At 36.7% G+C, this 20,702-nt stretch overlaps 2 protein-coding genes and 1 long non-coding RNA gene across 4 annotated transcripts in view; 1 reads left to right on the forward strand and 2 right to left on the reverse strand.

Moving 5' to 3' along the window:
• Positions 1–17: 17 nt before the first annotated feature.
• TOMM20L (translocase of outer mitochondrial membrane 20 like) lies at positions 18–9,573 on the reverse strand. The gene is made up of 5 exons (XM_087952356.1): positions 9,441–9,573; positions 4,508–4,551; positions 2,508–2,589; positions 1,022–1,164; positions 18–118 (listed from the first exon to the last, which is right to left on the reverse strand). Exons 1-5 carry the CDS (start codon positions 9,571–9,573, stop codon positions 74–76), a joined length of 447 nt encoding a protein of 148 aa, XP_087808482.1. The 3' UTR covers positions 18–73.
• Positions 9,378–11,257, forward strand: LOC148133496 (uncharacterized). Its single transcript, XR_015746893.1, has 3 exons — positions 9,378–9,894; positions 9,984–10,171; positions 11,167–11,257. It is a non-coding gene; the product is annotated as an uncharacterized LOC148133496 (long non-coding RNA).
• A 1,691-nt stretch (positions 11,258–12,948) lies between these two features.
• The window catches only part of ARID4A (AT-rich interaction domain 4A), a 52,771-nt gene continuing 45,017 nt past the window's right edge, over positions 12,949–20,702 (reverse strand). For both annotated transcript variants that reach the window (XM_026670195.2, XM_026670193.2), the window contains exons 21-25: positions 19,493–20,605; positions 18,308–18,412; positions 16,038–16,247; positions 15,354–15,500; positions 12,949–14,761 (exon numbers count right to left, since the gene is read on the reverse strand). In XM_026670195.2, the coding sequence (XP_026525980.2) occupies positions 14,658–14,761; positions 15,354–15,500; positions 16,038–16,247; positions 18,308–18,412; positions 19,493–20,605 (1,679 nt within the window). In that variant the 3' untranslated portion in view covers positions 12,949–14,657. The remainder of the gene's footprint in view (positions 14,762–15,353; positions 15,501–16,037; positions 16,248–18,307; positions 18,413–19,492; positions 20,606–20,702) is intronic.

Here is a 20,702-nt window from a genome sequence, read left to right on the forward strand (position 1 = left end):
TTGAGAAGTTTTTTGGAATTATCAACAGTCATTAGGTACTCTCTTAAGAAAAGCCTTGTGTAACACTGTATTCTCAGTCATCTCCAGCATTCTGCTGGCTCACAGCTATCTCAAATCGCTAGTAAAGGGGAGAAATAGAGTAATAATGCACTTAGATATAGAACATATTGATTTTCTAAAAACTATATTCTAAGAAGATATTTATATTCGTAGATAACAAATATTACCTCCTACTTTCCCTGGATGCTTGCAGGTCTTATTTTTCCTCTGACCCCAACATTCTAATTTAAAGAGACTACTTTCAATGGTTTAAGGAATAATTTAGAGGCATATGAAGTTGAAGAATAAAATAGTTAACTATTATGGACCAGCTTAGCAACTTGAATGGTAGATCATTGGAAACAATGTGGTGTAGTTGATATAACATGTTAACAAATTAGGTTAACAAATGTGATTCTTGCATTCACATACTATACCTAAGTAAATAAATTGATCTGTTATTTAACGGCATTTAATGACTGGTTCATACAGCATAAAATAGTAGCTCAATTTTCACTTTAAATACACAGTTCCATTTTTGTTTAGCCTAGCTTGTTGTGTGAGCCTGATGATTGCGAGACGGGAGTATTAATTTAATTTAATGTATTGCTATCTTTTAAAACCATTAGAAAAGTTTAATTCAACTTTTGCCCAGAAAAATGAAGCAGCATTAAAATCTTACTACTCTACAAAGAATAGGAGGCCTGAAAGAATTTCCTTTTTCCAGGAAAAAAAGCCCAAGACTTAATGCTGTTTCATAGAAATACCTTCTTGTTGAATTCTCTCTTTTTAAAAAAAAAAGCTTAGCTGCTACTGGTAGTTGTGTTTGATTTTGAAATTAATGAATTCTAAATTTTGCAGATTATATTATGGCCTTTTATGAGCCATGAATATAAAATGCTGTTTTACATTTGACTAGCATGGGTTTTGAAAATGATTCTACTGCATTCACTAATGTTTAAAAAGTTTAAAATTTACTTACTTGAATAGTATATGGGATACTGTGCACAAGCATTTCAAATACTTGCGGAGGTAGAGTTTGCTCCAAGACTTGTATTAGCTGGTTTGGCTGTGCGCACACAGAAATGGCATTGATGAGGTGCTCAACACTCTTCTTCTGCTCTCCTGTAATTAATTCATATTTCTAAAATTCAATCCATCATTCTTAAAAACAGTTCAATCATTTATATGCGCCTACAATTTGCATTCTGTATCTAACGCTAAACATTGATTTAACCTTCTGCTGTCTACCATGCTGCAATGTGATAAAGTATATTAATTGCTACAGCAAGTGAAGCAAAGGTGAGTAAAATGACCAGCAATTACATCCTCTCTACCTGCAACCTTTACCTTAAAAGTAGCCAAAAGAAAAATTCTCTGCATGTGTATTCTGTACAATAATTTCAGATGACAAGGTTACTATGAATTTCCAAAATAATCACCAAGATGTCAGTCATAGATTTTTTTTTCATAGTACGTGTATAAATTCCTGACCCATGTGATTTATTTAAAAAAATGAGGCTGTAGACCACCAGTGGAACTGTTAAATAGGCACAAGAACATAAAACTATCTCTTTATTGTTCACCATATTTAAAAACTCTGGGGCTTTTTGCCTTGTGAATTATTTCTATAATTCTAGGATTGGATTGTTGCAAAATATACCCAATAAAACAATCTAGATTATTCTGTAATTCAGCAATTGTTCTGATGCGAAGTCTTTTATATGTTAAAATATTTTCTTTTATATTTACTATAAAATAAGATACAGTTTCAAATTTATATGAACAGAAGTATCATTTGGAATCATGTTAGTCCCATGAGTGAAGTCAGAACTGTAACCTAAAATGCAAGCCACTGTCAAAGCAAAACAGTGACAGTGACAGGGTTGTGACATGGCAATTCTGTGTTTAGCTAACGCTGAGATAAGCTCTCTAATTTTTATTTATTTGCTTTCAAGTCACTGCTGATTCCTGGCAAATGCCTGGACTAGGTTTCTAATTTCCTTCACAACATTTTTGGAAGTGGCTTGCCATTGCCTGCTTAGGGCTGAAAGAGCGACTGGCCCAAAGTCATCCAGCTGCCTTTGTGCCTAAAGTAGGACTAGAACTTAGTGTTTCCCAGTTTCTAGTCTGTTCCCTTAACCACTACATCAAATTGGCTCCAAATGTTACTGGACTTATTTTCAACAGGACCAGGAAGCATAGCTAATGCTAAGTGTCAGTGGGAAAACAGTTTAATAAAAGGTCTCAGGTTCCCATGCCTGAACTAGCTTTCACATTTTGTTTATACCATCCAGCACTGTAGAGGAACATCAAGTGAAATGATACCACCTTTATTCATCTCTTTAATTTTCAGAAGCAGAAACATTCAAGTCAGTTCCTTACATGTTCCCAAACCATGCTTCATTAAAATGGGTATTTTTACTATTTTCAAAGTTATACATTTATAATATTTCTCTCAATTTTACCTTTTGTCAACCAAAGTTCCCCTAGCTGTATCTCCTGCAGAAAGAATTCTTGTACTTCTTCAGATTCTTTTAGCTTGTGTAACTAAGGGTTTTGGGTTTTGTTTTGTTTTTAAAAAAAGAAATGGAAATCAGTTAATTAATCTGAGTTAATGACATTTTTAAAAAAAATCTATAATTAAGTTTCCAGTTGTGGAAATAGATCTTGTGAAGGCTTTACAATTTATGAAGATGCCCATTGGTTTCAGAAAAGCATCAACTTCTATGAATGTTCCATGACTACAGCTAGTCATCGACCTACAATCATTCATTTAGTGACTGAAGATAAAACGGCACTGAAAAAAGTGACTTATGACCGTTTTTCACACTGATTGCTTCTTCATGGTTACATGATTAAAAAACAGTCACTTGGCAACTGGCATGTATTTATGACAGTTGCAGAGTCCTGACATCATGTGATCATCTTTTTGTGACCTGACAAGCAAAGTCAACGGGGAAGCCAAATTCACTTAATCGTGTTAATAATTTAACAACTGCTATGATTCACTTAACTGAGGCAAAATATGGTGTAAAATAGACCAAATTTCACTTAATAACTCTTGCTTAGTAACAGAAATTTTGGGCTCAACTGTGGTTGTAAGTCAAGGACTACCTGTCTGGCATTTAAAGGGCATTTGTTATTGTTATATTATTGTTTCAGTTATTGTATTAGTATTTTTACATTTAACAGTATAATTCTAAATACTTAAAACTGGAAGATCTATACAGTCAAAAATGATCATGTAGTTCCATTACTAGACCCATGTGGGATATATCATAGATGTGGAGATGAATACATATTCTTTCCCAGTTTCTCTTATTTATACCTTTCCGTGCCACCCATTCTAAGATTAAAGTTGAATGCTAAGAACTATAAAATATTGCAATTCTAAAAAGCCTCAGTACAAATAGATGTTAAGTCCTAAACCACACTGAGGGGGGCAGCCTCAACATTTACCCTACAGTACAGAACCTGCTACAGAAAAATAATTTTATCATAAAGGTATCTCTGGTAGGATCTGCAGAAGGGAACCCATTGAGGACCTAAGAGGATGGATGAGGTGACTTGAGCATGAATAAATACCTCCTGAAAGTAATTTGGGCTGAAGACATGATTGGGTTCAAAAACAATTGGCAAACGAAAGCAGTTGTTTTAACATAGGCATGATATGGCATCTTCTAAAAGTGTTACTTGCCAGCTAGGTAGAACATATTCATATTTACTAATTCAGGGCCAGCTGCAATTTCTGAACTGCACCCTCACCAGCATGCCAGCTCTAAAGGATATTGGGACTGATAGTTCTACAACATCTGGATAATTTTTCTGTCTGGATTGAGAGACTAAGTCAGAACTGATATTAATTTTGAATAGGGAGAATCACAACTAACACGATATTCATTAATTGCATGTAATTAATATCTATGTCATCCTCAAGAAAAACTAACTTAATCTGGTGCATGTTAATTCTGTTGACCATCCATCCATCCACCTCTATCTATCCATCCATCCATCCATCCATCCATCTATCTAATTTTTAAAGTTTTAATAAAATTATATGAAATAAACTCAGAACAGATATATTTTAAAATGTTGATGGCTAACAATTCTGGCCTTCTTGCATTTTTAAAATACTACTCAAATTATAAAAAGACTACACTAAATCCAATTCTCCCCATCAACTACATTAAAATCAGGAAAGTGCTAAAAGTAAAATTTTTGCATAAATTCAATAATGGATGCTTAGGCATCAAAATCAGCTCTATTCCAGCTGCCACTTGGCCTCCACTTAGAAGGTTCTTAATCTATTGCTGTTTTTTTAATTAAAATAGAAGTTAGAATTGAGTTCTAACATTTAATTATGACTATTACAATATTCATGTGGAGCTTAAATACATAGGCTTTGTATTTTAAGACTACTAGGCTATCCAAGAAATCTGCAGGATTTCCAAAGATTGTTTTTCACCTCTGCTTCATATTCTTTTGCTTTTTTCTGTTCTTTTCTTCTTTCTGTAAGAGTAATATGAAATATTTATTAACTACTTTTAATAGCTTAGAGCTATGAAAATATTTAAATTAAAATCCTGGTTTCTTTCCTTACCACTATTCTCCTTCAAAGATTAAATATTTAGATTTTCCAATTTTTCTTCTTGTAGATAAATATATTTCCTAAATAAAGAAATAACTAAGTAGGAAGCTCATGTGATAGAAAAAATTGACCCTGGAACCTGCGTGAAATTAGACTTATTAAAATTGGCAAGGAAGTCTGATTAAGAATCTTCCAATTTTTCTTTATTTTTCCTTCCTTGCTCCCATCTTACCTTCTTTTTCTTTTTCTTTCCTCTTTCCCGTCCCTTGTATGCTCAAGTGCAAAAGTGGAAACATTTCTCCTTTTGTTTAGTTTTTAATTTGTTTTTAGGGCCCTCTGCCAGTGAAAACAGAGCTGGGGGGCAGGGCTGCCCCCCCGCCCGTTTTCAGCTGTGACAACCTCCTGCAGCCTTCTGCCAGCGAAAATGGAGGACGGGGGAGGGTGAGCTCCATTTTTGCTGGCAGAGGCACTGCGGGCCAGGCCTTTGCTGTTTCCAGGCCAGGCTTTTGCGCGGGCCAGATCTAAGTACCCTGCGGGCCAGATTCGGCCTGTGGGCCTTGAGTTTGACACCCCCTGGTTTATCCCAAGCATCTGTAGATTGGTCTAATTGGGCTGTTTTGTGTTTTGTGAATGTGCCCTGAGAAACCACTACTAACCATTGTGTGTGTGACAATAATAATGGGCTATGTGACTGGACTATTAATAATGGGCTATTATGGCCTAAGGACTTAATTATTGCTTTATGTATCAACAGAAGGAACACATCCTTATTTTCCAGGGATATATCTTGTTATTTTTTCATTAAAAAATGACATCACTGTTCATATCACTCCATGCCATGGAAATGCGAATGCTCCGTTGGATATAAGGCATGTCCCTTCTTGACCACATCACAAATGACACCATTCAACAACATTTTGGTATGGCATTAATTATAAAGATGAGAGAAGGCCAGCTCCACTGATATGGACATGTCCTAAGATAAGCACCTTCCACCATTGCCAAGACTGCCTACCAACTAGAAGTCAATGGCCGGCGATCTTATGGGCATCCAAAACAGAAAGATATGTAAGCTGTGGGCCTGCGCCTTGGAGATGCAGCTGACCATACAAAGTGGCGTTCAATGATCTGAAAAGCGGATCCTGCACTAGTGGGAATACATTAGGAAGAAGTCTGATATTATTTTATACAGTATATAATGGGGACAGGAGCTGCTATGGATCACTGCCATATGGGAAAGACGAAGAAGAGGAGAAAGACTTCCAAACCGAAGAAGCTTTTTGGATGAGAAGCGAAATGTCTTCAAGGAAAAAGAAGAACAGTCCACTTTGCCTTTTGAAAAAGCACCTTTGGTACAACCATGACACAGATGACTGAGAGTCTCTATAGACAAATAGAGTTGAGTTTATAGCGCTAATTAGATTGGTCTAATTGGGCTGTTTTGTGTTTTGTGAATGTGCCCTGAGAAACCACTACTAACCATTGGACGATAATAATGGGCTATGTGACTGGACTATTAATAATGGGCTATTATGGCCTAAGGACTTAATTATTGCTTTATGTATCAACAGAAGGAACACATCCTTATTTTCCAGGGATATATCTTGTTATTTTTTCATTAAAAAATGACATATCGCTCTCTTCCGGTTTGCAAGGTTTCGGCAGCGGCAGGGATTCGCGATACTGCGCGATCCCTGCTGCGTTCGCCGCCAAGATTCCCCCGATCCCTTTGGATCTGGGGGATATAGCTGCCCGTAGAGGCAGCTGAAGACAGGGGATCCGGACAGGGGCTTGGGGGTGTCGCAGACCCTCCCCAGCCGGCAGAACCCCCTTTTCCCAAGGCGGAGGAGCGGCGGTCAGCAATGGCCGCCACGAAGAAATCTGCAGCCGGACAAGCAGGAGCAGGAGGGAGAAAGTTGGAAGAATTACGAAAGTTGCTTTCAACCAGGACAAGGCAAGAGAAAGTGCCCTGGAGGCTTGAAGGCTGCTAAGGATACATTGTTTCCAGGAGAGTTACAAGCTGCGAATATTCTTAAAGGGAAAGTTTTGTTTTTTTCGTTTCACTCTCCTTCCTAACGTGACAACGGATGGAAAAATCTTTTTGGCTGTGAGTGGGAAGGGAGAGGGAGAAAAAATTGGAGCAAAATTTGAAAATAAGGAGAAGATTGCCTAGAATACTAAAGAGTTACTAAACATCAATAAGACTTCTAAAAGATATATTTTAAAGGGAACTTTGTGACTAAACTTTAACCCCAGAAAGAGAAAGTGAAGAAGGAGAAAGTATTTAAAAGGAACAGCTTGTTTGGATTGTGTGGTGATTTTGGAACTTCTGAGAATTATTTCTGACTAAAAGCACTTGGGTGGTTGTTTGGAAAAACTTTTTCTCTACATAATGGCATCACTTGTGGATGGACTGAAACTTGTATATCAAAAATATGAAAAAGAAAAGCAAGAAGGGAAAGATGTCCTTGGCACTCTTTTTCAATTTTTAGAAATGGCGGTTTGTACTTATGTAAAGCTGAATGAGCAACAGGATGATGGGGACAAAGAAGAAGCCATCTTTGATGAACAAATAACTTTGGTCGGAGAAGGAAAAAAGAAAGAGAAAAAGGAAAAGAAGACTTTAAGACCTGGAAAAACAACCCAAAAAGAGAAGAATAAGGTGAAAAGGGGATATTATGTTAGGAAACAACAGAAAGGGGGAAAGCAGAATAAAAGGGAGATGGAGAGACAAGGGGGTAAAGAGGACAAGGAGAAGAAGAAGCAAGGGAGAAAGGAAGGGATGAGAAGCCTTAATGGTGGGGAGCAAGATGTAAAGAAGCAAAAGTTTTTTAGAGATAATGGATAAATTTTTATTGAAAAAGGGATTCTAGAAAGGTACATAAGATTGCATTTCTATATTTGTATTTAGAAATAATTATAGAAAATTGGAAATAATATGCAATTTAAAATGTGATAAAATATTTAGTATAATCTAGTGAAATTTTTGTTAAGAAAAGGGGAGTACTGTAATGAAACAATGATTTAAGATATGTGATGGGGGGAACAATTTTGGAAAGCATAAGTGTTCCCACAAAGGCATGATATTTAATTGAAATGGGTAAAATGTTCAAGATATAAATGATTGTTAATATTAATGATTAGACTATGTTATCCTAGTGAAACTTTTTGAGAAATGAGAGATTTGAAGTAGAAGAAGGGGAACATCGTAATGAAATAATGATCTATAATATGTGATGTGGGGGAATAACTATGGAAAATAGGTGCTCCCATAAAAGTATGTGATTTAACTGAAAAGTAATGTGCTAAATATTTAAGATATGAATATCAATATCAATGAATAGATTTGTATTGGTTTTGGTAATACTGTATAATTTTAGAATGTACCAGACAGAATCCCAATGTAAGTTATGTGTTCTATATTAAGTATTATAAATATAGGGGAAAGAGATAAAGGCATCATACTCCATTTAGTGTACAGGAGAAGTTTTTTTTTTTAAAGAAGAAAGATAAATGGATAGCTGGAAATAGAACAGACAAAGAATAATAAATATTATGATTTGAATTGAGAGGAGATAAATAAAATAAAATTTTTAAATAAAATTTAAAAGAGAGGAGAAGTTATATAGAAAATTGAAAATGCTAATAAGATATGAAATGGTATGTAAAATGAATATGAATTTGAATTTGTGTCTGTACCAAGAGTTTTAACCCGGGACTAAACTTTCAGAAGTTTCACAACTTTCAGAAAAGAGATTTTTTATGCTTTTATGTTTTGTGTGTTTGTGTATTTATGTTTTGTATGTCTTTAAAAATTAATAAAATTTGTTCAAAAAAAAATATGACATATCGCTGTTCATATCACTCCATGCCATGGAAATGCGAATGCTCCGTTGGATATAAGGCATGTCCCTTCTTGACCACATCACAAATGACACCATTCAACAACATTTTGGTATGGCATTAATTATAAAGATGAGAGAAGGCCAGCTCCACTGATATGGACATGTCCTAAGAGAAGCACCTTCCACCATTGCCAAGACTGCCTACCAACTAGAAGTCAATGGCCGGCGATCTTATGGGCATCCAAAACAGAAAGATATGTAAGCTGTGGGCCTGCGCCTTGGAGATGCAGCTGACCATACAAAGTGGCGTTCAATGATCTGAAAAGCGGATCCTGCACTAGTGGGAATACATTAGGAAGAAGAAGAAGTCTGATATTATTTTATACAGTATATAACGGGGACAGGAGCTGCTATGGATCACTGCCATATGGGAAAGACAAAGGAAGAAGAGGAGAAAGACTTCCAAACCGAAGAAGCTTTTTGGATGAGAAGCGAAATGTCTTCAAGGAAAAAGAAGAACAGTCCACTTTGCCTTTTGAAAAAGCACCTTTGGTACAACCATGACACAGATAACTGAGAGTCTCTATAGACAAATAGAGTTGAGTTTATAGCGCTAATTTCACCTTTTCTTCATTCACCCATTGGAGGGGTTCGACCGCAGTTCAGTTCCTCCTCCCCCCCCCCCGCCCCCAAATAGCTTTCTTCCTTCCAGAGGCGTGAAACTGCCTCCACCACCCTGCCTTTGCAGAGCACCGGCTTGGGAAAATTACGTCCAGGCCGATAGGAAACGTGGAACTGACACCTCCAGCTTAAAAGGGCCTGCAAAGGGACGCAGGTCCCCTGTCCCTTTTGGTGTCTTTCTCCCCGCCCCCGCCCTTCCTAGCAAAGGCATCCCCAGCCACGCCTTCTCCCTGAGGCGGGGAGAGGACCGCAGGGGCGGCAGCTCTCCCTCCCGCGCGACTTACTTTCTCTCAGCCTCTGTTTGAAGTCTGTGGCGTTTCGTCGCTTTCGGTCGAAGTAGACGCAATAGCCGAGCAAAGCCAGACCACAGGCGCCCGCCAGCAGCCACAGCAGGACGCTCCGCGACCAGCATGCCATGGCGGGGCAGCCGCCCCCCCCTCCTCCTCCTTTTCTCCCGACCGCCGGAGCGGTCTGAGGAAAGGAGGCTTCGGCGTCTCTCTCTCCCCCCTCCCCCCTCTTATGTTCGGTTAATTAGTTGCCGAACAGTCGGCCCGACCCGTTTTCTCCTTCGATTTCTCTTAGCAACAATCCTTAGCTTGTCCAAAGGCATTTTATTAGTACCGTACTCTTGTGGCTTCCGTCTCGCTTTCTCGGCGTCTTTTCCCTTCTTCCCTGCATCCTGTCAAGCCTAGGCGTTTTTTTTTTTAGGTTATCAGCCACTCTCATCCCCTGCACAAAGTATGTGAGTTTCTCCCTCTTGATCAGAGTCTTAAAGGAATAATCGGCTTTTAATTGATCCTGTAGTAATTGACTGTTGTTTTTTTCAGGGTGGAGTTTGTAAACTGTTTCATCTCGTTAATTTAAAGTTCGACGAGGGTCAGAAGTGGTACAAAAGGCCACTCTTTTGTCAGAAAATGGACAGCAATAATAGGAAATCTTTACTGAATAATCTTAGTATGTTGAAACCAGGACTGATCTAAATGGATTCTATGTACCTACTTAACATGTTTTAAATGTATGTGTTTACAGCCAAAGTTTTTGTTGTCTCATACATCAGGAATTATGTGATCGATTCAGTTAACACAGAATTCCTTTAAAAAGTCCCTGAAAAAAAGAGCTACCTAACTGAAGTAAATCAAGATACTTGTTCTTTTACCATGCTGGTGAAATTTTATTGTAGTAGATGATTTAACAAAAACAAGCTCCTTCACATATGAACAGAATTAGGAAAATATATCAAATTTATAAAATGGAGATACAGTAGAGCTAGAAATTTTTTTAAAAAAACTTTAATGAAAGAATATAATCAGATTGCTCAACGTTTTCTGAAAACATTATCTTCATTTAAAAAAAAACCTAATTCAAATGTTAACTGCCTATACTTCCTAACAATCCATTGTTGCAAGGCAGGTCATTTTTTTTATCACTTTTGCATGCAAGTTCATAATTGTAGATGTTGATACATTACAGATACTTGAATATTAGCAAAAGAGAATGTGTCTGAATTAAAAATGAAATTAAAATCATGTGAAATAATTCCCTGAATTTAATTCTCAACAGGAAGGTAAGTAGAACTTCAGAAATTTAGGGATTATTGTGTATTTAAAATTTTGAGAGCTTATTCATGCTCTAAAAAGGTTGCACAGGGAAACATGCATTCACAAAATGACTGCCAAATGTGCCAGTCTTTGTTTCATTCATTCATACATCAGTAAACTGGTGGGATTCCTTCTTGCTGCGCTTTGTGCTTTCATAATTATCCTTACTACTTTAGCTTACAATGGTCTTAGATGGATCTTCTGGGCTACAACTTTTTAAGAATGTTATGGCAGGTGCTTATCTGCTTGAATTTATTATTATTAAACTTGTATACTGCCCAATTCCCACTGATATTGGGCAGCTCACAAGAAAAAATGCAATTAAAAATGACAAGTGCAATAGTCCAGATGTAATTGTCCAAGGCCTATGTGAAGGAGTCAGATCTTTGCTGTTTTTTTCTGAGCAAAATAGGTGCCCTCTGGATCTTAGGAGGAGCCTCATTCCAAGGCAGGAGCTGCTACAGAAAAGGCACATATCTGAAATCCCAGATGATGACTTTGTTTAATTAAAGGAACTCAGATTGCTAACCGTGGAAGAATTGGTCAGTAGGTGCTATGGAAGTCAGGAATGTACAGCATAAGAATGTTTTATCTTTTGCTTTACCAGCCATTTCAAGTAGTAACTAACTAAGCTATTTGCTTTACACTTTTGCCTTACAGCAGTTGCAGTTTTCAGAATCAGGATTAATTTTTTCTCACCTTCCAAAATTGACTTCTGTTTAACACTGAACCTTGTGGGTACAATAATGATCTAATTTAGTTATTCTATTAAGTTTTATTTAGAAAAACCTAATTCTTAATTGTTCATTATAACAGACCCCTTTTCCCATAAATGAAATATATTCTGACAGTTTTGCCTATTAATGCAGTTGCAGTTTAAGGAAGGCAAGCTATATCCTCTTGAGTCTTCTAACCCATTAAAGTATTACTAAAATTTGAAAGCTGTATCTACATTTTGAGATGGGGAATAGATACGAAGTGTAACATAGTTCTTACATTAAGAAAACCAATGTTGCAAAAAAGCCCAAACACCGGTCCTGCTCAATTATGAAGTGCTACTCATTTTGTAGCCCTCACCACCCTCAAAAATTTTTGTAGTGGAGACCCTAACCACTGAAAATTGCCCCTCATCCCAATATATAATTTTGATAGAATAACTATCCTAAGATGTTACCACACTGATACAGTAATTAATATATATTGATCTGTAGTTGTTTGGTGCACAAAATAGATTTTGTACCATGTTACTTATTTGAAGGTATGAATGGGCATGTATAAAAGTACATGTGACCTTGGAATACTGTGTGCCATAAAAGCAGAAGGATTTATTCTGGAAGATTTCCAATTTTGCAGCAAATGAAAAGAATGAGATATCTAAAGTGATAAAACAAGAGATGGTTCTCAAACATGTTATAATATAAATGAAGTACAAAAAGCTATGTCATTCATGTGAGAAAAGTATCAAGTGGTTTGGAAAAAAAGGCTAACCTTAGGACTGGGACATCAGTAGTTTATCAAAGTGAGTAGGAACTGTAGTACTTCAAAACCACCACACAGTATATCATGATGGAGCTAAGTGTCTCATATCTTCTGAAACTAGCCTGGCTAACTAGATTTTGAATTACATACATGTGGGTGGTTGTGAGCAAGAATGAGTAAATGAATAGAAGTGGTAATTCTATGTTTGTTTCTACTTGCTCTGAGTCTTGATTATAAATAGTGGTGGTAGAAGTGTTACAAATACAGGTAGTGCTTGATTTACCACTAGAATTGAGACCAGCCAAGCAATTAAGTGAGTTGTGCCTGATTTTAGCACTTTTTTTTGCTGTGGTTGTTAAAACAAACCATATTTGTAACCAAATCCAGCTTCCCTTGTTGGCTTTGTCAGAAGCCCCTTGGAGGTTACAAATGGCAATCACATGAGCCCCAAGATGCTGCAACCATCATAAATACATGCCAGTTGTCAAACACTCTAATATTGATCATGTAACCCTAACCCATGTGATGGTTGGAAGTGTTTAATGAATGGTCATAAGTTGAGGACTACCTGTATTATCCTTTTTGTGATTCTCTGTGGGACGATTAGCACCATGCTATCAAATAGTCCTATTATGATTCTATACTTCTTGTAACAATTGGATTTGACAGCAAATATACAAAATCAACTACTGTAAAAAATAAAATAAGGCCTAAGTTTAAAAATGTAACTTTTATTAATGCTCACAAGTGAGCTTGATTTGTATCATACATTGAAATAGCTCTGCTTAAGAAAATGACAGAAAAAGTGCATTTACAAGAGTAATTTTTTCTTTAGTTCTCTGTGAAAATGGAAGGAATTGGAATCACAGGTTGACAAATTGGTAAAATGGAACTGTAGGTGACATTGAGCCTTAAGTAAATGACCCCTGTACATGTCTCCCACATGAGACTTTCAGATACTGTGAATGTTTAATAATCTGACAATCTAGAGAATCTGTTATAACTCTACAGCGTATTAACAAGGAAAAAGGCAGAACTCCCCGTTTCATTGTACAAAGATGAATTTTAAAAATTGATTAAAAACCACTATTTACAATTCTATGCAAACTGTCTTAAATACATGGTTTCTGGAGTTATTTACAAACTGTTTTCAGTCTGTGGGAACAATCCACAGCTAAAACAGTCATTTTATATCTCAGCTTTGGCAGATAACTCACTTCAGCAACACAACAAATGAAAAATTGTGACAAAGTATTGTAAGGGCAACCCAAGAAATTTGTTCCTCAGAAGCAACAGAAGTACGAGGGCTGCCAAAGTTTTCAAGAAAGGGTGCCGGGTTATAGTTGTACACTGTGAAAGATTGAACAGACAAAAGGACTCCATATACGAATATGGCTGATACATAAAGCCATGTGTATATGAACTCTTTAAATGAAGTATTTTTTATTGAATGAGTGAGCCTAACTTAGAATTTTTCTCCCCAATTTTATTCTTTTTTAAAAAAATACATAAAAATACAACATCCAATGTCTGAATAAATATATTTAACAAGTCACAAGATACCTTATTTTACACAAAAAATTCCGCTTTAGAAATTTTGTTAAATAACTTCATCGTTATATATTTTATTTTTTGCCTTTTGTAACAAAATAAAAACTCTGAAATTACATAGAAAAAGACAAAATACTTTTGCCAAGGGATAAGATAGTCCACTGAAAACCTATTCACAATTCCACTGTAAACATTAAACATTAAAATATTTGCATAATCATGTGCTCGAAAAATCCTATAAAAAGTGGAAGACTCATTAAGACGGTAGTTTCCAGTCAACTACGCTTCCTTTCACAATTTATTTTGTCCAATTTAAAACTGGGCACAATGCTGAGTACCTACTTTGGCAGGTCTGTACAAAGCAACTGCATCTCCTAAACATAAAAATAAAAGTGGGACTCTCGCTCAGAATTAAGATATAGCTCGGTGAAAAAAGTGCAGCAGTAATTATTTTCTGATTAACTTATTTTGATGCTATTTTTGGTGCACTTGCTCTTTTACTTAAAGTTGTTTTTTTTACAATGCCCAATGCTTCATTGGATACCTGTGTTTTCAAATCAGATTAAGTGCCCTTTTTCTGTTTAAAGCAAAGTAAAAAAAAAACAAAGCATAAGACAGAGGTGTCTTAAGTGCACCCATTAATCTTTAGTTACCAATTAGATTATTCTCCACAATAAAATGTGTTGTTTAAAAAAAACTATATGGACAAAATAGAAGAAGGGGCACAAAGGAGTAGAGACAGACAAGTCCAGCAGTGGAAGAGTATACACACTATACTTGGCAATGTCAAACCAACTGGATGCTTTCTGTGAGATTTCCGGATTTCTGTCCATGGCAGCAATTTTCTGCATGAAGCAGAGATAATCACCAGTATCACCTGCATTCAACAGCAAGCACACTCTGTGGAGGGGAGGGTGAAGATGGGCTCATTCCAGTGTCTGAAGAGCCAGAGGACATGGATGCTCCAGTATGGGACACTGTAAAAACCAAAAAGTGCTTCCATGTTAATGGCTGTCTATATTCTTTGGTACTATAATGCAATGTTACTCCCACCCCAAATCATCTAACCAAACTGGGAAGTTTTGTATCAAGTCTTCAACATGTTGCAGGTTATCAGCTACCAGGCCAGTAAATTGTCTCAAAAGATGCCAGAAAACTATTAGCTTAAAGGGGAGCCTTAAACATCTGGAAACGACCAGCTGTAATGCATCCCAGAACTGGGGTTTAGAATTTTGGTAATGTTCACACATCAGAAAAGGCTATTTATTTAAACTTACATGCCAGTTCAATTATAACAAACTTTATGTAAAGATTAAATAATAAATAAAATCAACCACATATCAAGGGACCAGCACTTCAAATATTTTGTGTTTTGACCCCAGTGTGCAAGATTTATTTTGCATTTTCCTGATACATACTTTTCTTCCTGGAATTATAGCTAAGCATAATTTTCTTAATTATGGATTTTAATCCCCCCCCCAATGATAATGTAAGTCAATATCTAGAGCAAAAGATGTATGGGAGAGTTATGGTCAGACCACTCATGCAAATGAATATAGCAAAGCTCACCTTCTCGGTCCTTCTTTTTCAATCGTCTTCTTCTCCTATCAATCGTTGCTACTTCTGATTTCAGAGACATGTAATATTTCCTGATTTCCTGTAGTTTTTCTTGTAGAAATGAGATTCTCTCTGTGCTGTTCATATTGTCCAATTCATCTGTTTATACAATCAAATATCAGCAAAAAGATTTTTAGCACAAGTCTAAAATACTGCACTAAAGTGTGATTGTTACACGTGCAGGTCGTCCTTGCTTAGCAACCATTCATTCAGCGACTGTTTTGAGCTTACGATGGCAGTGAACAAGTGGTACCTACAACCAGTTCTCAAAATTATGATCGTCACAGTGTCCTACAGCCACATAACTGCACATTTTATTGCAGGCTTCCAACAAACATTGGGAAACAGGCAGGAGGTAGCAAATGGCAACCATGTAACATTTTGCTTAACAGCACGGGATTCATACAACCAATCAACCAGATGTACTGGAAAACTATACTACCATAGTAGTATTGCAGCTAGTTAAAAAATTCAAATAGGAACAATGAGTCTGATGTATTGCTTACAGTGATCAAAGCTCATGTTCCACCCTTTAGCACAAGGAAGGGGCCATTTTACCAACTACTAATCAATTTAGAACAGAAACAGAATAAATAGAACCCACTGCATATGTGTATATTTATACAAAGGACTTACTAAGCTGGACAGTCCATTTGTACACTCTTGGAGAAACATGATGGTTCTTCTCTCTCTGCTTCTCCTTATCCCCATCTTTGATATTAGGAGATACCCCTCTGGCAGGCGATCGATTGAGTTTCTGTGGCTTCGTTACACCAATATGCTTTACAGGAGTACATTTACTTGAGCTGTCAAGGGCTGGAAGATCTTCACTATCACTGCTTTGCCCTAGAACAAGACACAAACAGATTTATACTGTATAGCATATATGTAATGCTAGGAGATTTGTGTGTGTGTTTGTGTGTGTGTGTGTGTGTGTGTGTGTGTGTGAAACGTAACATAACAGCATTACATTTTAATATTGTGACTGACAAATATATTCTCAGTAATCCTAACATGTCTGCAAGACAGAGCAGTTTCAAACAATACTGCATGCTGAGGGGAAAAAAACAGAAAATGATTCAAGATCATATATTTTGTGGCATTCAAAACCTTTGCTAGACCAATACTTGAATTCAGCTCTGCTGTCTGGAATCTGCACTGTATATCAGACATAAATACACTTGAGCGAGTCCAGAAGTATTTTACCAGGAGAGTACTACATTCCTCTGTTCACAACAGAATACCTCCTATACCACCAGACTTGAAATTCTAGGCTTAGACAACCTTGAACTACATCGACTAAGACTGGACTTAAGCAAACGTCTTACCAGTTAATGGATATTTCAGCTTTAACCACAACAACACAAGAGCACACAACAGATATAAACTTAACGTAAACCACTCCAAACTTGATTGCAGGAAGTACAATTTTAGCAACAGAGTCCCTAATTATTAGTTCCTATTTCTTATATATAAACTTATGTTTATTCTTATTTCTATTGTATTGTAAGCTTTTGACAAATAAATCAACAATAAATAAATAATAAATAAATTATAGAATTATTTCCAACTGCATTTAAAACCTGATATTGAATATGGATAAAATGGCAGCTAGCAACTAGATTTTTCATACTCCCTAAATCACAATGTGGAGATTTTTCAGATTGCCCTGGAATACTATTTATAGTACTAAGAGAAGTTTCTCAATTTTATCTGCCCATGCCAATAAGGCCTATACAGCAATAAGTGTGAGTTGAATAACATTATGTCCGGAGGGCACCAGGACTACCTATCCCTGTACTACAGGGGTGTCAAAGTCATGTTGTCACATGACTATCACAACTTTTCCCCCCTTTGCTAAACGGGGTGTGTGCAGGGCCAGTGTGATGCATCCGGCCCACAGGTCACGAGTTTGACACCTCTGCTGTACCACAATTCAACTGAAATAGTTTCATCTAAACAGAAGACTATAAACATCTGATATTTAAATGGCACATCCGCGTAATACGTCCCACAACTATTTCTAAAAAGGAGAGAACTCCAACTAGGATGCCATACAGTCATGACAGTTTAAGCTTAAAATGCCAGAACACAGACTTGCATACTGTACATACTTCCAAAAAAATATTACTGGTAGTCCTCAACCTGCAGTCATAATGGAAGTTGCTCATCACAGTCATAAATCATGATGCTCATAAAACAGGTTGATTGGTCACCAACCTAATTTTTCAGTCATTAAAGCAAACATGGTTGTAAAGCAGCCACTGTGGTCACAGTTATTCAGAGATTAAGAATTGAGGGGGGAGGGGAGGAAACTCTCAACAGGGTCTTTTGTATCTATGAGCTCCCTAGATAAATAAGTAACTCCTGGCCAACAATGGCTTGCAAAAATCAAAAGGCACATTTCTGTCTGGAAATAATGTAATAGAATGCCAGGGTCACTTGTAAAAGATTGTCCTGACCTGTAACAGCCCCATATGAATGAGAGAAAATGTTAAAGTTTAACAGGAATAGGTGAATCAAATCAAATGAAGAAATGGGCTTGAGGTGTAACGGTTGCTAGATAGATGAAAAATAAAATATAGCCAGTGTCAATGAAACCTATTAAATTTGTATGCAGATTAGTGTGTCCAGGACTGTCATTTTGCTACTTGTAATCCCCCCCATTCTTTCACACTGACACTGGCAGTGATGATGGTGACGATGATCACAAAGCTTTAGCATTTTAGAAACTGACAGAGATGCAGAATTCTATCCATTATTCTTAGCAAAGAATACTATATATTGTGAACCCATCTCTTCTTGACAGCACTTCTCTAAAAGTTTTAGGGAAATTCAGCTCTGTATACTTATAACACTTAGAAGAACATAAAACCAAAATCCTTTCTGGAACAAAACCTACATACCTGTCCCATTTTTCTCACTTTTGGCTATCGTACTTGCTCGTTTGGGGGTACGCTTTTGCCGCTTTGCCAGTGAACTACCACTGTTATCCCCAGGCCTTTTTTGTCCTGAAAGTAAAATGAAAGTTGCCATTCTATATAGTATGTTTCATTCATAAGTTACTTGTATAAGAAATGAAAAGAACCAGAAAAATTGCCATTCCCAAGAGATCATAATGACAACAGAAAGAAAAAATATGTAACAGTCCAAACTCACTGTACAATGTTAACTTCAGAGACATAAAAATATTGCCCCAAAGGGGCGGTAGGGAAAGTGTCGAGAAAGGCAACAGAGTCATCTTGTGAAGGACAGGGAGTAGAGTGTGGAATGTGCAGTGGAGGTACACCTAATGCACTCTTAAGGCAAGAAGATAATGTGAACTACATGGGAAACCACAAGAAAAACAGAAAATCAGAATAAAAAGGAAAGTTGTCTTTTCTTAAAATTTTAAATATTCACTTCTCCTTGCTGCCTGGGTGTTGTGGGTGTGCCTGAAACCACCCCTGCACTAATTGCTGCTGCAATTATGGTGTAGAAGTACTTTACAAGGTTAATGAAATTGTGGAGATTACAGTTTGATTTTATTTTTTTATATTGTACTCCCAAAGCATTTTCTCACAGCCTCCTTACACTTGCTAAAGATGAAGAAACAGTCATCACGGTGAACAGAATCACGACTTCCTGCTAATAAATGCAAGTTGCTGCTAATGCACAAGTTGTATCCTCCTCTAAAAATGAACCACTGGCTATCATACAATAAAAAATAAACCTGAGAATATACTTATCAAAACGCTGCAGTAACACCCAAATTAATTTCAATTCAAAGGTTTCAACCATTTATTTAATGGATGCAACATTCATACATATCAACTAGGATAGTTAAAGGCAATCCAAATTGAATAAAATAAAAAATATAAAAAATATTCTTCTATTCTCCCCTCTGCCCCCACCGGTATTTTATTGTTATAAGCTTGATGATGGATAAAAATGAACTAAATTGTGACAAGTCCCACATTTGTCTTTAAAAAATTAAATGAAGAATTAGTCAGAAAACCTGATTTCTGATCTTTTGGTATATTGTAAAATGCATTCTCAATTAATTTAAATCACCACAGAGAAACTTTGTACTTAGAATAGGTAATCCTTACCCTTTTCTCCAATTTCTGGACCAGCTATGCTACAGTTGCTGGAAGCTTCAAACCCATTGGCAGATTCATTCTCGCAAAGGCCTTCTTGAGACTCTTCAGCTATACTGTCCACTTCAATGGTCATGTCACTTTCACTTTTTATGCTTGGTGATTCATCCTGACTGAACATTAGAGGTGAGGCAACAGAGAAATTTGGCTGGATCACAGAAGGTAACATAGGGGGATTTGAAGTGAGGTTACTACCATCTTGCTTTTCTGCAACCAAACTTTCAGGCCCATTCTTGTCCTTTTCATCAAGATCATCCAAGTCCACTTCATGGCAAAGAAGAGTTTCAGGACCAATTTGAGGCATGGAGTCATCTTCATCTTTCAACAGTGTGCTACGGTTTTCCTCTGAAGAACAATCAAAGGGCTCACGTCCCCTAACATGGAGCCGTTGATCTGATTCTGCCACCAATGATGGCATTTCTTCATTCTCATTTCGAAGAGACTCATCAGCACTGAAATCCTTACGTTCTTCCGCCCCATGACATTCATTTGCCTTCTCTTCAGTCACAATATTTGGTACAGTGAGCTCACCCTCTTGTCGTACCCTTTTGTCAGGTGACGGCTGTTCTATCACTTTTCTTTTCATAAGCTTCTTATCTTTTGACCAGAGATCTGTTTCATTCTCAGAATTAGAGCTCAAACCTTTATTTTCCAAGGAAGAAATATTTAATCGTTCAGATTCTGCAACAGGTTCATTGGTTGTTTCTTCCTGATTTAGTAATGTAATCTTTGAATTCTCTAGGGAAGAATCTCTTGTTCGGTTCTTCCGGCCTTTTCCTTTAGGTGATTTCTCCACCTCTCTTTTCACTTCTTCTATTTGATTATTTTTACTTCCACAATTCTGAACCACTTGTTCACTCTCTTCACCTTCTAATTTCAATTTTTCTAAAGGATGAACTTGATTCTGATCATTCTCTGTTAGCATTTGCGAGATCTTTGCAATCTCTTCAACAGGCTTATCATCTGTTTGTTTTTCATTTTCCATTTCAAAACTTGCTGGAGAAAATTCTTCATTAATGGTCTTTTCAGAAGCTTCATCTGCTTCACTATCTGATGAAACTGAGTCTATCAAAAACAACATTAAAGGACAAAAAGGAAGAAATTCAGATTAAAATCTACATATTGTATTTATGTACTACATAGAAAAAAATATGTTCAAAGC

Source organism: Notechis scutatus, chromosome 1, assembly GCF_049901735.1.
Source record: "Notechis scutatus isolate UNSWTSFEM ecotype Mainland chromosome 1, rNotScu1.2, whole genome shotgun sequence".
In the NCBI taxonomy this organism is placed as follows: Eukaryota; Metazoa; Chordata; class Lepidosauria; order Squamata; family Elapidae; genus Notechis; species Notechis scutatus.

Coding starts and splice junctions, on each gene's coding strand:
- TOMM20L (XM_087952356.1), bottom strand. CDS start 9,573: ATGGCATGCTGGTCGCGGAGCGTCCTGCTGTGGCTGCTGGCGGGCGCC. Junction 4,552..9,440: donor CAAACAGAGGCTGAGAGAAA/GTAAGTCGCGCG, acceptor TTACTCTTACAG/AAAGAAGAAAAGAACAGAAA. Junction 119..1,021: donor GTATCCCATATACTATTCAA/GTAAGTAAATTT, acceptor CCCCTTTACTAG/CGATTTGAGATAGCTGTGAG.